Source organism: Microchirus variegatus (assembly GCF_963457635.1).
Source record: "Microchirus variegatus genome assembly, chromosome: 13".
Classification (NCBI taxonomy): domain Eukaryota; kingdom Metazoa; phylum Chordata; class Actinopteri; order Pleuronectiformes; family Soleidae; genus Microchirus; species Microchirus variegatus.
This window is the reverse complement of record NC_139814.1, coordinates 7,498,049-7,514,663: the sequence shown is the minus strand read 5'-3', so window position 1 is coordinate 7,514,663 and position 16,615 is coordinate 7,498,049. Positions and strand designations below refer to the sequence as shown.

Below are 16,615 nucleotides of genomic sequence, written 5' to 3'. Positions count from 1 at the left end.
TAATATAAATAATGTGCCTGGTTGTTATTGGTCTTTTCAAGCTGCTATTAACCAATAACCAGTATAATGACATATATTCCGTGACGACGTTTGGTCCCAGAACCAGTAATCAGAAGCTGTCATTGTCTCAATCAATTTTTTTTGGATCTGTCATTGTGTACATACTTTATCATTTGAGTTCCCCCTCTTGGTTTTAAAGCATCATGAAAGTACATGCAATACATTATAATAAAATATACTTGTATTTGCAGATGAAGAGGAAGAGACCACCAAAGCCCAACGGGACTGCGTCTCCAACTGGACAGCAGGAAAAGGAGGAGGACCATAATGCAGGACCTGAACTGCAGAGGACAGGAAGGCGAGTTTTAGTCCATCAACAATTTTAAATCATCGCTTCTAAAGCAAATGGACCTTTATTTATCCTCTTAATTTAGATAATTCATGTTGGCATATTAGACAAGGAACTATTGAATAGTAATTAAAGTGTTTCCTAGTGGAAGTTCATTAGTCACAAGTTAGTTTGTTTAATCTATCATATGCTGAGACAAGTGTCTAATGTTTACAAGAGCTGCAGGAAAAAGGTAATTAAGGAGACTAAAGACCCGATTGTATCATCTTTAGTCATACTTTTATTGGGTTACTATAATGAAAAATATGATGAAATAATTCACACAGCATTATAAAAATAATTTGGATGGTTGATGAAGTTGCTCACACATAGTTCAATCGATCAAATGTGAAATGTTGAATATTCTTAGCTAAATATTTCCATGTGTTTGTGCAGATTGAGCTCCACTGTACTCAATGGGGCTTAGATACTGACGTTTATGCATTGCTCACGCTGGGTCTCTAGAGCCTTGACCACACAGTGAGGACAATGTGTTTATTTGAAACATCAGCCAGACACACACTCTGCTCAAACACGTCAGCTGGGAGGTGCTATATTATTTACAGATTCACGCTCTTTTTTTTTTTTCACCACGTCTATGAGGGAGCTACTCTCACACAGAGGAGTCTGAGGAGGTATGAGATGCGTATGTTATGAAAGCTATCAGAGCTGGGGCTTAATAAAGAGAAAAAGACATCAGAGGTTGTGGAGGCAGAGATCGGAGTTTCTTCAAAGGTGTCGGGTCAAAGAAAATGAAAGAAGACCTCACAGCAGAGGAATTGGAAAAGAAAGATGTATGAAGTGAGAAATGGATTTCAAAAAATAGAATGTCTCAAAGGTAGACTTGTTTTGGTTCAGGAGGTGTGTACACGCTTTTGTGTTTTGTGTACACACCATTTTGTTCAGTTCATGTTGCGATTCTGATGTGAACTTGATGGATTTGTTAGGGCTGCGATTTCTCTCCTCCCTCTGTGTTCCCTCTGTTATTATTGTATAACAACAGGAATTAAGTGTAAGAATGTGCATGGTCGTATGTTTCAGAGATCACTTCTAATAGATTTACATTATTTCTAAGTGTTTCTTAAACAAACTAGGCTTCATGGAGTGTTTGCTTGACTCTTCCCATTCTCTGAACATAAACTATTTTCCTGTTGAGTTACCATGTTATTGTGTAGTATTGTTGGGCTCTCCTACTATGAACATGAAACATTGAAATCTACCTCCTACTCCTCAGGATATTTGGAGGTTTGATCTTGGATATCAAGCGGAAGGCGCCGTTTTACTGGAGCGACATCAGGGACTCGTTCAGTCTGCAGTGTCTCGCTTCCATCCTTTTCCTCTACTGTGCCTGCATGTCGCCTGTTATCACATTCGGTGGTCTGCTTGGGGAGGCAACAAAAGGCAACATAGTAAGTCGCACATCAAACATTTTACCACGCTTACATGCACATATGGGACAGAGTAAAATACAGATGTGATCATTCAATTTGCATGGTGGATACCCTAGTTATTGACATCACTACTGTTTACAAAGAATCAACATTTGACTTCCATGTTACATATTTGTTTATTGTCACAGACAAATTCACTGTAATCTTTCACCCATTTCAGCATTCTAATCATTTGAATTTCACTGAGGTTTTCATTCACTGGCCCAAAAAGAATGTGATGATGATTTATCCATGCACTAATCCATTATCACACTGCAAGCTATTCTATATGGTATCCCTCTCTTTTTATTGCTGCCCTTACTAAGCCATGCTCTGTTGTCTGTGTGCTGGTGTGTGTGATGTGTCTGAGTAAACTCGGCAGGCGAGGGCTTCACAGAGATATGGTTTTGGACAAGTCAGCACAGTGGAAACATTCAAACAGTTTATCCAGCTTCTCAGACGCAGCCCTGTGTCTGTTTAATTTTAACTCAGTGCTCTGGTTGGGGGTGTTGTCCTCATCCCTCTCTCTTTTCTCCTTCAGCCCTTCCCTCTGTGTTCTCCGCTGTGTGATTTCTTCTCCCTTATCTTTTTCTCATCCCTTTATGCCCTCCCGCTCCTCTGTGTCTGCAGAGTGCCATAGAGTCTCTATTTGGGGCATCGATGACAGGGGTGGCATATTCCCTCTTCGCAGGCCAGCCCCTCACAATTCTTGGCAGCACAGGGCCTGTTTTAGTGTTTGAGAAGATCCTCTTCAAGTTTTGCATGTAAGTCCAAGCAAGTCAAAATAATAGTCTAAAAAGTAGTTGGTTAGAATTTTAATAATCTAATGAGCCATTTTCCTCCATGTCACCTTTGTCTTTCTTTCCCTAGAGACTACCACCTGTCTTACCTGCCGCTGCGAACCAGCATTGGTCTGTGGACGGCCTTCATGTGTCTCGTCCTGGTGGCTACAGATGCTAGCTCCTTAGTCTGCTACATCACCAGATTTACAGAGGAGGCCTTCGCCGCCCTCATCTGCATCATCTTCATCTACGAGGCTCTGGAGAAGCTGATCCATCTGGGAGAATACTACCCTGTTAACACGAACAGCAACTTGGACAATCTTACCCTCTATTCGTGAGTACTGAGATATCAGTAGCAGAAAAAGGCAACTGCTTATATTTATACATATGCATATATTTTTTTTTCAGTTAACCAAGTTTTTTTCCCAAAAAGAAAATGCATCTAATATATATAGGGCCCTATGATTTCCGTGTTAACGGAATCGCGGACGGAATCGCGGAATTGGCCAATAAAAACGGAATTTAATGTTAAACGCGGAATATCGCGGAAATTGACATAATGTGACTGAAATGCTGTCATCGTGAGGAGAAGGAACGTTTGTCTGGAGAAATGTTCCGGGGAACGCTCATTCGTGGCACCACCCGTGCATCTCCTCACAAACACTCACCCGGCCAGGGTCTCCCCCAGTGCGTGTTGCTTGTTTATTTACTTTATATACACTTTTTTTTTCTAAACCGCGCGATGCGCTCACATGTAACCGGCGAGCGTCTCCTTGTCCAGGTGCCGATTGAAACCCAAGTCACACCATCAAATACGCGATTATTACGGTTATATTTTTATTGTCAATAAAGATGTTATATTTAGGAATGCGCCGATAATTCGGCGGCCGAAACACGGCGAGTAAACTGTGGAACATCGCCTGTTAAATGCTGGAAAGTCTCTGCGCAAAAGTGAAACTTATGAACTCCCCGCGACTTTCACTTCACAGCAGAGAACATTGTCTCTCTTTGAACAGTTAACTAAAGACATCGGCTCATCTGATGCATCTGTTATTCCCTTAATTGCAGAGTTGTAGGGGTAATATTGCGTGTAGAGAAATGATCCAGACGGATACGGAGAAGCGCACGGCGCAGGAGAGGGAGAACAGTACAGCGCAAGGGCGGTACTAGGGGGGCACTACCACATTTTTATTTATGTTAATTATTTTACTTTTTAATGTGACCAGCATTGCATGGCTTGTTTTAAGATTCATTGGCATTTACTTAATTAGGATTTAACTTAAGTCAAAACAATTGAACAATTGAGAAGTCAGTGGATTCAAGAAGAAAGTTGCATTTCAGTGGACATTTTATTCACTGACACAAAAAGCACACATTCTATGGTGGTAAAGTAAGTATAAAAGGTAAAAAAAAAAACAGAATAAAAAAATAAAACGGAAAAAACGGAATTCTAAAAAATTAAAACGGAATTTGGAAAAAAATAAAACGGATTTCATAGGGCCCTATATATAGTTTAATTCTGAAAATACAGTGTATATTGCTGTGCTGTGATGTAGTAATGCATTAAATCCATTAATAATTTTATCAGTGTCAACATGTTTTATTCTCTTTAACTGACACTTTTATAACACACTTGAGGTCGGGTGTTATGATAAGTAAAGACCGCATGAATAGCATCTCATTTAAACACATCCATCTCTTTCCTGACATCTATACGACTTGTGCTGTTCCACAGAGCTGAACTGAAAAGTACTCCTCCTTTTCAAAATTATAAATTTAGAATCAGCTGATGCAAGCAGCCTCATAATTCAACTTTTGCATGAGCATTAAAATGTTTTTTTTTTTCCCTAGGATCAGTGTACAGGAATGGGATTCCTGAAGTGTTTCAGTCTGGGTATAATACCCGACATAGTACAGAGTCTGCACTTTTATTTTTTCACACTTTTATGAGTTTTTTTTATCATATAATTTTAGCTACTGATTGTCGTAACTGGGTTACCTTGTGCGTCTCCATATGACTGCTGCCTTCGACACATTGGACCATAGCACTAATTTAACATCTCAAGCACTGTATGGACATTAAATATTAAGTCTACTACCTGAGTTTCTGTCTCACCTCTCCACTGTGGGGGGTGCCACAGGGTTTGACTCTTGAACCCCTCCTTTTTTCACTGTACTTGCTCTCTTTGGGTTCTATATTGAGGAAATCAAGTCATTTCATTTCATTGCTATCACTGCGATGATTGTCAAATGCATCTACCCCTGATGCAAAATGATTCACACACCGTCCAATCATTGTTAAAGGGCTTGATGACATTAAGGCGCCCTGCAATGGACTGGCAAACTGTCCAGGGTATACCCCGCCTATCGCCCTATGTCAGCTGAGATTGGCACAGCACCCCCGTGACCTTCCTGTGGATGATAAAGCAGTAGAAAATGGATGGATGACATTAAGGCATGGATGGTGTTAAAGTTCTTGTGTTTCAATTATAATAAACGTAAGTGTCCAAGTGGAGCTCCTGACCCACCCACTGACCTTGGCTCCTTTTGTGATATCTACTGTTACCAATCTCGGTGTAAAAATAGAATCTGATTATTAGCTCAGTCCTAAAAAGGCAAAATGGCTAAGATAAAGTCTCTTCTGTCAAGACAAGACTTACAACCTCCCTGAACTATTGTAATGCCCTTTACATTGGGGTTAGCCAGGCTTCCCTTTTTCGCCTTCTGCTTGTCCAGAATGCCGCTGCTCGCATTTTAACAAGGACTCACAGGTGCAAGAACATTTCTCCCATACTGGCCTTCCTCCACTGGCACCCAGTGTGTTACAGAAACAAATTTAATATCTTCTTTGTTTCCAACATGCCTTAATGGTCTTGCTCCACCAGACCTCTCTGACTTGCTGTAGCCCCATGTTCCTTTGTAGTCTCTAAGATTAACAGATCAGCTGCTCTTGGTGATTTCGAAAGTGAGACTGAAGCTCAGAGGGGATTGGGCTTTGACGGTTGAGGCCCCCAAATTGTGGAATGCCCTGCCTAATTAGACATCAGGCAGGCCTCGTCACTGTTTTATATCTTTACTTATTTATTTTTGTTTACGTTTGTTTCTTTTTACGAGGCACTGTGGTTAACTGTTGTTGCTTTATAAATAAATTGGATTGGATATTCTAAGCATTTATCCTCTGGTTTTAGGTGTGAGTGCTCTCCACCAGCAAATGCCTCAGATCTAATGAAGCAGAAGTGGAATGAGACGGGATACAGTGAAGATTCTATCCAATGGAGCAGCCTTAGTGTTTCGGTGAGGCAAGCACACAGTAACGCACTCACAGTCACATGTAAAAGATATATATAAGGATCAGTGTCGCACAGATTTAGTAAAGCACATGAACATACAGTACTTCTACCACTGCTATTCACCATCCATAAGCTGCCATGAGCTCTTATTAAAACTGGAACAACCTTAATACTAATTTGATGTTTTCTCCTTTTCTGTAGACGTGTAAAATGCTTCATGGGGAGTTTGTGGGTGCAGCCTGTGGTCACCATGGGCCCTACATCCCAGATGTTCTCTTTTGGTCTATAATCCTTTTCTTCACCACCTTCTTCTTGTCTTCCTTCCTTAAACAATTCAAGACTGAGAGATATTTTCCCACCAGGGTGAGATTTTTGTGCTTTTGTGGTGCTATATGTAAAATATGTGACTGTGACCTGTCAATCAGGATTGAGGCATTGGGAGTGAAAGTGTGTCTGTTTTAGAGCAGCAACAGACGACACAGCAGCGAATAAATATCAAGTGAGGAGAGGAGGCGACCAGGCAATAATAAAACTGTAAAACCATTATGTATAGTAAATACTCACAGTGAGAGAGTGTTGGAAGAAATTATTCACACCAACTTCACCTTCCTCTCTGCTTTCAGCAGTCTGTGGTTTAACTCCTGTCCACTGCAGACCCTCGTTTTTCTTCTCCTCCTTTTTGAGAGGCGTTTTGAGGTTTTTTAGGTTTGGTACTTTTGACTCATAGCTGCAGCTGCTGTGTAGATATTTATTGCGTTATTGGGTGGCACAACAGACCAATACATGAAAATAAATGAAAATTGTTTGCACCATAGCGTTTCCTTTATGGTCACATTATGATTATTTTATGACTTAATGTGATTAAAAAAAAAAGTCCTACATTTCTGTGCTTGTACATTTGTGTGTCGGTCTAGATAAAATCCTCTCGCACCATGTAAATGTTTACATTGTGTCCATCATTAGTGTTCGGGAGCAGTCTCACATACAGAAAAAAAAGATTGTTACATCCTCCCACACAGTACCAGCTACTCTGTTATCACTTGGTATTCTGTGTAGGCAGGTGTTGCTATTATCTGAACTATTATGCTGCTACTGTTGACACACTTGTAATTATAAGGATAGGATATAATTTGAAGCTGAATAGGAGTTTAAAGTAATCGTGCATGCTCATTTTAAGTCCATGATTAATATGCCTTTGTTTGCAGGTACGTTCCACTATCAGCGACTTTGCTGTGTTTATAACCATCATGATCATGGTATTGGTGGACTACCTAATGGGCATCCCGTCTCCTAAACTGAATGTTCCTGATCGTTTTGAGGTAAGCACCTTTTCTGTTTGTTCCACAAAGGATGGGTTTAATCCTTTAAATACTTGCATCTCATATGCGATATGTACTAAACGTAGCACGTCTGAATTTTGCCTGCAGCCCACTTCAAAGAACCGAGGCTGGCTTATAGACCCATTAGGAGGAAACCCCTGGTGGACAGTGCTGGTTACGGCACTCCCTGCCCTGCTCTGCACCATCCTCATCTTTATGGACCAGCAGATCACTGCAGTCATCATAAATCGCAAGGAGCACAAACTCACGGTCAGACTTGGCTATGGAGATTTACGTGTGGTGATGAATACTGTTAGTTACATAACATGCCCCCATGCGTCATGGCTCACGCTGCCTCTCCGGTAGTGCAAACTGTAGCTGTAGTCCATCTATCAATCAAACTGTTTCATTTACCACTTTTCATACAAGGCAATGCAACTTTGTGCAAGTTTTTTTTTTTTTAAAAAGGGGCCTCACTGAATATTTTGCTTCTAACTTTGGGAATAACTAAAAGGTTGCTACCTGAAGACCTGAGGATTCTCATTCTGACATCCTGAATTATTTTAGCTGTGTTTATGTCAGAGAAATAGTCTTTTCAAGTGTGTGTATTATGTTGTGCTGCTACTTCAAAAGTGAATTTAGTCTACCTTAAAATCCCCAAGTATTTATATGCTCTTGTATTGTGTTTTCCTCTTTTACTTGAATTGCATTTACTCCACAGGGACGAACACTATCGTGGCAGCATCTACAGCTCTAAAATGGCTCTTGGTTTTGTTTGTGTCCTACAGAAAGGCTGTGGCTATCACCTTGACTTGCTGGTAGTGGCAGTGATGTTGGGTGTGTGTTCCATTATGGGCCTGCCGTGGTTTGTGGCTGCAACCGTCCTCTCCATCTCTCACGTTAATAGCCTGAAAGTGGAGTCGGGCTGCTCCGCTCCTGGAGAGCAGCCCAAGTTTCTGGGCATTCGAGAGCAGCGGGTCACTGGATTCATGATCTTTGTCCTCATGGGTTGTTCAGTTTTCATGACTTCAGTGCTGAAGGTGAGATTGTGTGATCACAGGAAAAAATATCTAATGTATAATTGTAATTAAAATAAATAAATTAATAAATGTAATATGTGGAAATACTGTATGTGTGAATACTTAATTTTAAACTTGTAATTCCATGTTACTTCTGCTCTTTGCAGTTCATTCCTATGCCAGTGTTGTATGGAGTCTTTCTCTACATGGGTGTCTCCTCCCTCAAAGGAATTCAAGTAAGACTCTATCTATTCTGCAGTCTTTGAAGACAGTTAGTCCTCCAGTTCTGAACAGATGAGCAGTCATGAGATATTAGTAAAGAATAACTTTGGCCCCTTTAAATCAGTACATTTTGATTGTAATTCAGCAGCCATTAAAGTGTTTAGTTATATCTGTTCCTGTCTCTGAATAATGTATTAAATTCTCCCCTTTCCACGTCACCCCTCATTTTTTTCAGTTTATTCTCAGCCTCTCTTATCTTCCTCACCGAGTCTCTCTCTCCTTGTTTCCTCTGTAGTTCTTTGACAGAATCAAACTGTTCGGCATGCCTGCAAAGCACCAGCCTGATCTGATCTATCTTCGCTATGTGCCGCTGTGGAAGGTTCATATCTTCACCCTGGTGCAGCTCACCTGTCTGGTGCTGCTCTGGGTCATCAAGGCTTCCGCAGCAGCTGTTGTGTTTCCCATGATGGTAAAGACCTTAGTGAACTCAGTTCATCACTTCACAATAGCGACAAACAGACACAGAAGCAGATACTATTTCACCCACTCACTTTTTATGTGTACAAGAACAATTTTTAGTAAACCGTATTTGCTGGCATGTATTAAAAAGGAAATCTATATGACGGAGTAATTTTATCATATAATAAAATATTTGACTATTGACAGACACAAACTCAGATGCTTGAAAGGCTCATATCACCCGTTTTTTTTTTTGTTGTTGTTGTTGTTAGTGCTGTTTTTTTAACAGCCAACCATTCAATCTAGATTGAATTTCGTGGTATAAAATTGTTCCCTCATCTGTCTCCAGGTTCTGGCGCTGGTCTTTATCCGAAAACTCCTGGACTTGTTCTTCACTGAGAGAGAGCTGAGCTGGCTTGACGACCTAATGCCAGAAAGCAAGAAGAAGAGAGAAGACGACAAGAAAAAGAAAGCGCGTGAGACACTGGTAAAATAAAAAAACTCATTTTGTGGTCCCCTGCAACAAACACAAGGGTTTCCTTTTTGTTCAAATTTAAACTGAATTAAGTCAGACTTTGTCACCAAAGAACTTCTAGCACCACACACTCAACGAGGAGCGTACACAGTGAGCAGAGCAGTGAATCAAAGTTCTAAAGCTCAAAAACAAGCTGCTGGAAGTAAAAACAGACATTAATTGAGCTTCTGCAGAGAGAGAGAGACGATGCTGTCAGGAAGACATGCCTTATCCTGCTGCAGCGACACACACACAGAAGTAGAGGCTGACTGCAACAAGTCATGACTGAAGAGTAGAAGGAAAATTTCCATGGGTTCTTCTTTGTCTTTTCAGCCAAGGGGGCGAGCAGTGACATTAGATTTTGCCTACTCCTCAGGTGAACATGCAGAGCTTTCAGAAAGGACAACTCAAGGTTGATATTCCAGTGGTTTGCAGCCCTCTCACTTTACTGACTTTACCTTCCCTCAGCCAGTCGTGACGTAAAACTGTGTGCATCACAGGAATTGCCACTAACACGAAAACACTGAGAAACACAGAGGGGAGTCGTGTGAGGCTGATAGCCTTAATCAGCATTTTGTGAACTCATTTAACAATGGTTTAAATGTAACAGACATTTGTTTATATTTAAATGCAAGTCCAGGCTTCCAGTATAAGGCTCTTGCCCAGATTTGTTTATGCATCATGTGTGCAAGATACTCAAAACTACCGCTGTGTCAAAGTTACACATTGATGGTCAGAAAGCCATGTGTGAACAAAATCAAGGTTAATATCCTAATATTTAACCAAAAAAAGCCTCTCAGCTGCTGTAACACCTATTTTTTTTTAATTCATGCCACCTCTGCTGCTTTCACCCAGGAGGAACAGTCCAGACTGGAGGAAGAGGAGGAGATGGATCGGAAGGTCAGCTTTGAAGACTCGAACAGACTCAACATCCCAGTGAAACCCCTCTCAGGGAGGTGAGTGTTCAACCCCATGAACCACACTTTGAAAGTGGAAAGAAAGATTTTGTTTTTTCCGGATTGAGTGCATCAATGGTAGTTGCTGGCCTTTGAAACGGGAAGCTCATTTCTGGTCTCTTGTAGGGCTGGGCAACATGGCCTCAAATCAATATCACGATACATTGAGCAGCTCACCTAGATAACTATAAATGAACGATAAGTTTGAATTTGCTAAACGACGTCATCGCCTAATTTGCATAATTGGCTATTTGCCTGATATAAGCATGTGCGCCGTGACACACAGATGTCAGTACTGACACATATCAGACATAACAGATGTGTATATATATATATATGTGTTATGTCTGATATGTTTCAAATGCAGTGATTTATTTTGTGTGAGACTGAGTGAAAAAACATTTACACTGCGCTCTGTAAGCCAGAGGTCTCCTCTCTGCCTGTGAGTGCTTTGGGCAGCAGCACCTGCCGCTTGTTGAGCACATTAACTGCAGAGGGATACGTGCTTTCACGTGAGAGTTTCCAAATGCCACAAAAGTCTCCAATAACACCATTAGGAGTCGGGAGATTTGTCACTAGTCGCTTTTGACAAAAAAAAGTCGCAAGGAGTCCAGATTTAGCGACAGATTTGGCAAGCTGGCAACACTGCTACTACTGCTGCTTCGTCTTTCCTCACCGTCTCTTTCCCTTGTTACAGTGCGCATGTGGTCACATGACTACACACGCTGTACATGTCTGAGTGTCTTAAAGGGACATGAACATACCGGTAGCATACCTACCTACACACACAGCCAAAAAATAATAGTATTTTCTTTTTCAGTTTTTTGAATTATCGAATATATCGACAACTGCAAAATGACGTCAAGTAAATTTCGATAGCGATACATTTTCGATATATCGCGCAGCCCTAGTCTCTCGTATGTTTCTCCAACACTGTGAATCAAAAAATGGTTCCTCCAATCATCTGCGCCTGCCCACTGCCCCTCTGATTTCCCTGACCCCTCGCTCACCACAGTGGAGGAAACTTATTCTGCGTTGTCTCAAAGAGATCAATTGAAGCTGAGCTTCGACTGGTTTTAATGCACCGTGCTGCATCTGTGATAAATGGCTGATTCTGAATAAACTATTCATGTAGTTGATTGCAAACTAGTAATAAAATGTAAATACAACAGTCCATATTTGACCATTTTATTTAATGACATTTTAGAGGAAGCATAGCTTCCCTTGCTGTCTTAGAGCAATCGCCTCTGAGTGCATAGTATATTATTGCTTTATGAGCTACACTTAGTTTAAATGTTTCCCTGGTTTTACGTACTAATCACTGTCTTAATGGCTGATGCGATGCAGAAAACCAGTCCAGCAAGAAAAGACGGACTAGATGAATGTAAAAAATAGAGTTTCTGTATATGTTTTAAGATGCATCTTGGTGGTGTGTGTGTGTGTGTGTGTAATGATGTCCATCTTGAACAGATCATACACAATAGGACTAGTGGCCCACAGCCTCCCAATGGAAGAAGAGGTAGCAGGGTTGTGTTTGATGGGCTGTGTTCTAACCCTGCTCACTAAAGACAGTTAGTGCATGGCCACAACTGTCAGTCCTCAGCTTACAGTTGTTATTTTTTGAAGGTTAAATCTGTGATAGTGTTTGTTTTTGAAATAATGCAATTCCCAATTAACTACTTATGTGCATAAAAGGTTTTTCGTGTGAGTGATTGCATTTTGACATGTAGTTTGGATTCTGACCTTTTTTGTGGTAATTGTATCAATGACGAATGTTGAAGGACGGCAGTGGATTGTAGTGGCAGGTAGATGGCAGTATAGTAGTAGTGACAGAAATCATGTGTGCTGTTGCATTAGTTTATTCATTTGAAGCAGATAATTATTTAAAGCAGCATGCAAATGGGCAACAGTGGCTCAGTGGTAGAGCAAGTTGTCTTTCAACCACAATGTTGTACGGTTGATTCCCAACTCCACCAGTCTACATGTCTTTATGTCCTTTGGCAAGTCTTTTCGACTGTGGAATGGTTATGTAAGATGTTTGATTAAAAAAAGTGCTGCACATTAAAGGTGGACAGTACATATAGTATTGTGTTTACCGATGTGAAAATTGACAATATTGTGTATGCAAAAGACTTTGCAAATGCTGATTAGAAGCACATAAACAGGAGTCAGTGTCACATTATCACTAGTAGAGTCATGAGTGCTTTCCCTGCTGCTCACATCTCATGAAAAGCCTGGTAAACCTGCACGACACACTCTACAAACCCTCGCTTTATCATTCAGAAGAAAAGTGCCAAGGTGGTTGAGGAGGGGTTTGATTTAACTGAACGAATTACGAGTCAATATAAATTTAGAACTTAATTAAATTAACAGTCCTATACAGTATATACTAATATTATTTTCTATTTGACTGAACATTGGAGGTTTTGTTGATATTGATGACATTTGTTTCAAACTCCTATATATTTTTTATAGTTTTAAAGGTGCCATATGTAAGAATGTGGCCAAAAACGGTTACTACATTCAAATTCAAAATACCGAGGTCTTTTAGGTTGATGTAACTGGCAACCCGTGGTTGCTCGGCAGCTGAGACACTACTGACTCAGTGATTGGTAGACGGCGGTAGGTGGCGCCACATGCCAAAACATGATTTCAAAACATAAACTTTTAAATAAAATTTTAATGCAAATATTTTGGCTGTAGAGTTGTTGTTGAGTTCAGTTTGTTATATGAATATTATTCCTGAGTCTGTGACATATTAGGAGGATTTTATGGCCAGTTGCTTTAGATTTAATACATAATGCACCTTTAAGTTTAAATACAATGAATAATGGTTGTTTACTTTAATATAGGGTCCATTGATATAATCTGTAAGCAACAATCAATGAGTTATAACCAAGACAATATTGAGCTAAATATCGATATTGTCAAATAAAAAAAAAATCTATATTATTTTTTGCCACCCCTACTGCAGATAGCTTTGAGTAAATGGATGAATGGCAAAAACAGTATTATAAAGCAGCTTTGAGTGGTAATCAACTTTCGAAAGTTGCTATACAAATACAGACCATTTACATTTAATCAATGAACTAGTCAAATTGTAATGTATAGTCTCTTTCAAAATGCATACAGAGATGTGCATTTATTCTGGGCTGTTTTCAGTTTCAGAATAAATCATTTTGACTTTTTTTTTTATTCCTATACATTATAATAATAATTTTAATAATAATTTTTGGTAGGCTGTACACTGAGATGTGTGATGCTGCTTTCACTTGCCCAGGGACACATCAACATGTAGATGAGCAGGGGGATCAAACTCACAACCTTCTGGTTGTTCTCCACCGTTGGCACTGTCCGAAACATTCATCTTGTCTCTCTACTTTGATTTTCTGTGTGACAGCCAGGAGAAGGTGGCTTGTGTTAGAGTGGACGTTGGCCCGGACGCACCAGGAGAAGGTTCCAATGCTGAGACCTTCCTGTGATGAAGAGAGGCCCTCCTTCCCTTCTCACTCCTTTCCCACACAATACTTTTTACCAGCTGATGGTCACCACCTTAGTGGGAAACACAGCATAGAACTGGAGCAGTACAAGTTGCCCTCAGAGCTCCAACCTTCAGGACAGCAGGTGAGCTTCCCCAGGGCCGTGAGTCTGACTCCACTCAAGTCTTGAAAGTGTGCAGCACATGTACAGATAGCTGCTATGATGCACTGCAGAGCACACACCTCAGCAGAACGAAAGAAGTCTGCTGTTACTGCCCACAGACGCTCACTGTTTCAGAACTCTCTCATTTCTAACCACCATTTAAACCATGGATGCCAAAGGAAGGGGCCTCACTGGTGGATATTTATTTGGATTGTGTTGATTTGATTTTAATTTGAACCCCATTTTATGTTTTAAATGTCATGTTCCGTCATCATTTTAGCTGTTCACTGTACTGCACTTGTTTTGGTCCAACAGCTCATACACCATGAGCTTAAGACCTTTCATCTGCTTCTAAACTCACATGATAAATATCATTCAGGTGCTTGTCTGAAACAGAGGATTATATTTTAAATAAAACGTATCTGTCGCTAACACAAAAAGTACAGCTTTTTTTGGCTGGTACACTGTCCAGCAAAAACAAAAGTCACATGCTGTAATATTTAGATTACTACCTGCAATACAAACCTGTAGGGGGCAGTGTTGTGATCTGGGGTTTGCTTCAGTTGGTCAGGTTGACATTCAGCAAAAGTCATGTGCCCTCAAAAAAGAGGTCAGCTGACGACCAACATAAACTGAATGACCAGCGTTTTCAGTCAATTCTGAAAATTATGAAAGAGTGGTTCAGGAAGCTCAAGTCGTTGGTTTCACACATGGATTTGTCAACATAGTCCGGACCTTCACACCTTTGAGACCTAACACAGTGGACCAACTCCATTATGAATACAAGGTCTTGGCAAAAAATAAAAATAAATAAACGCCGTGACATGACTTAATCTTATTGAAGCAATGCCACAGAAAATTCATGTCGCCATCCAAGCTGAAGGTCCAACACAAATTGAGTGTGTAACTGCTTCCACTTCTCCAGAACATTTGCTCTTTCCTCCAGGGGAACACTTAGTGTCAGTTATTGCTGCTCAAAAACTGGTCAGTTGTTTTGTTTTTACTGTAAACCAGTGTTCATATTCTGTGTGCTGTCATCATAAATACGTTATGTGTGTAATGTATGTTCTTTTCATTTGTAACACTATAGAAAACCTACTTCTGAGGCCATATACAGTCTGTACTGTACAGTAAGCACTTTGCCAGTATAGTTTCTTACATGAAAAGGAGAATGGCGTGTTAATAAAAAATAGGTTTACGTCTCCCACAGTATCTACAGAGCTGTTGTTCAAATTTCAGTTTAGCCACTCAGGAATCGTGAAGGGTTTCTGACTGTAGTCACTTGATATTAATGTCACAAGGCAGGAATAATTAGCTGCCCACTGTTTTTCTCTCATCGCTGGTACCACAACTATTTTAATAAATGCTGTAAATCATTACATATAGAAAGGTGCGGGAGGAAAAAAACAAATCGAGTACCGAGTGAACCTTTTTAGTTGCACCTCTTCTTTTTTTTTATACTGTCTGTATTAATGTTAGTAATGACGTGTGTGTGTGTGTGTGTGTGCTGTAAAGATTAGTTGCTGTATGTCTAGCGTGGCAAATTATTTTATGCAAGTCTCCAGTAAATGTAAAAGAAACATTATATTCTATGAAGTTGTCCTTATTCTGCTATTAAGTGCAGTCCTGTTTTTAGCAATACGTATTCCATGCTGTGCCACGTATGGAATCATGAAACCCTAGCTCATTTTCAGGCAAAGAATAATTAGTGTAATGATTTTGTGTGTCCGTGTCATCGGCTCTGTGCGTGTGTAGCTACAGTGACGATACGAACAATAGCTTATGTGCCTTGTTGAAGATGTTGATGTGCAAATCTAATCTTAAGTGTCCAGAACAGACGTACCTGTACACATACACGTAATGACACACAGACGCCAAAGACAGACCCAGTGTCACTTTATAGGAGTGAACCAGTGTGTGGCTCATTTTGTGGAGGCTTGTCTGTCACAGTGTTTACCCCCCCCCCACCTCACACACACACACACACACATTTGTGTGATGTAACTTGTGTCATCTTCCATTTGCAAATGTAACCTTAACTACTGTTTGTGTGTACAGTCAGTGTTCTGCTGCCACAGCTCTATTTGCTCACAACATGAAAGCTCTTGTCATATTTTTTTAAAAATCAGTCAAAAATCAGTTGTAAATAAAAAAAATAAAAAAAAACGACATGAGAAACATCTTGTAATTCACTCATACATGATTATAGCTCTATAAAGTCACCATCCACTGAACATGTGCGTCATTTCATAATGATATTGTTGTGATTATACAGTGTTATATTGATGGATCAACAATATCAAAGGGAGGAGTTTTCACCTCCATCGTCACCGAGTTAAAATGCATTTTGTTGAAGCACACTGCGTTCTGTTGTTAGCTTAAACCATGACTGACTGGTACAAAGCAATAAAAGTGTATTCATGGTGAACTACTCCTGTCTTCCTTTTAACCAGCGAGTCTGACAGAACACTTAACATCTGCCCACACAATTCACAGAAAACAATAGAACAAGCTTTCAGAGATGGCAAACTTCACCCCATTCACGAGAATGGCCTTTGATGCCCTCTGCTGGTCATAGTGGCAAGTGCTGAAGT

The 16,615-nt window shown here is 40.2% G+C and overlaps 1 protein-coding gene across 1 annotated transcript in view; it reads left to right on the top strand.

The window, feature by feature from the left end:
• Window positions 1-16,405, top strand: part of LOC310935750 (sodium bicarbonate cotransporter 3-like) — a 42,694-nt gene extending 26,289 nt beyond the window's left edge. The window contains 14 exon segments of the mRNA XM_083899690.1: window positions 252-358; window positions 1,623-1,797; window positions 2,449-2,582; window positions 2,689-2,934; window positions 5,789-5,894; window positions 6,092-6,253; window positions 7,096-7,209; window positions 7,318-7,479; window positions 7,998-8,249; window positions 8,396-8,464; window positions 8,746-8,919; window positions 9,259-9,396; window positions 10,279-10,379; window positions 13,780-16,405. Coding sequence (XP_083755816.1) covers window positions 252-358; window positions 1,623-1,797; window positions 2,449-2,582; window positions 2,689-2,934; window positions 5,789-5,894; window positions 6,092-6,253; window positions 7,096-7,209; window positions 7,318-7,479; window positions 7,998-8,249; window positions 8,396-8,464; window positions 8,746-8,919; window positions 9,259-9,396; window positions 10,279-10,379; window positions 13,780-13,861 — 2,022 coding nt within the window. The 3' untranslated portion in view covers window positions 13,862-16,405.
• Window positions 16,406-16,615: the final 210 nt, after the last annotated feature.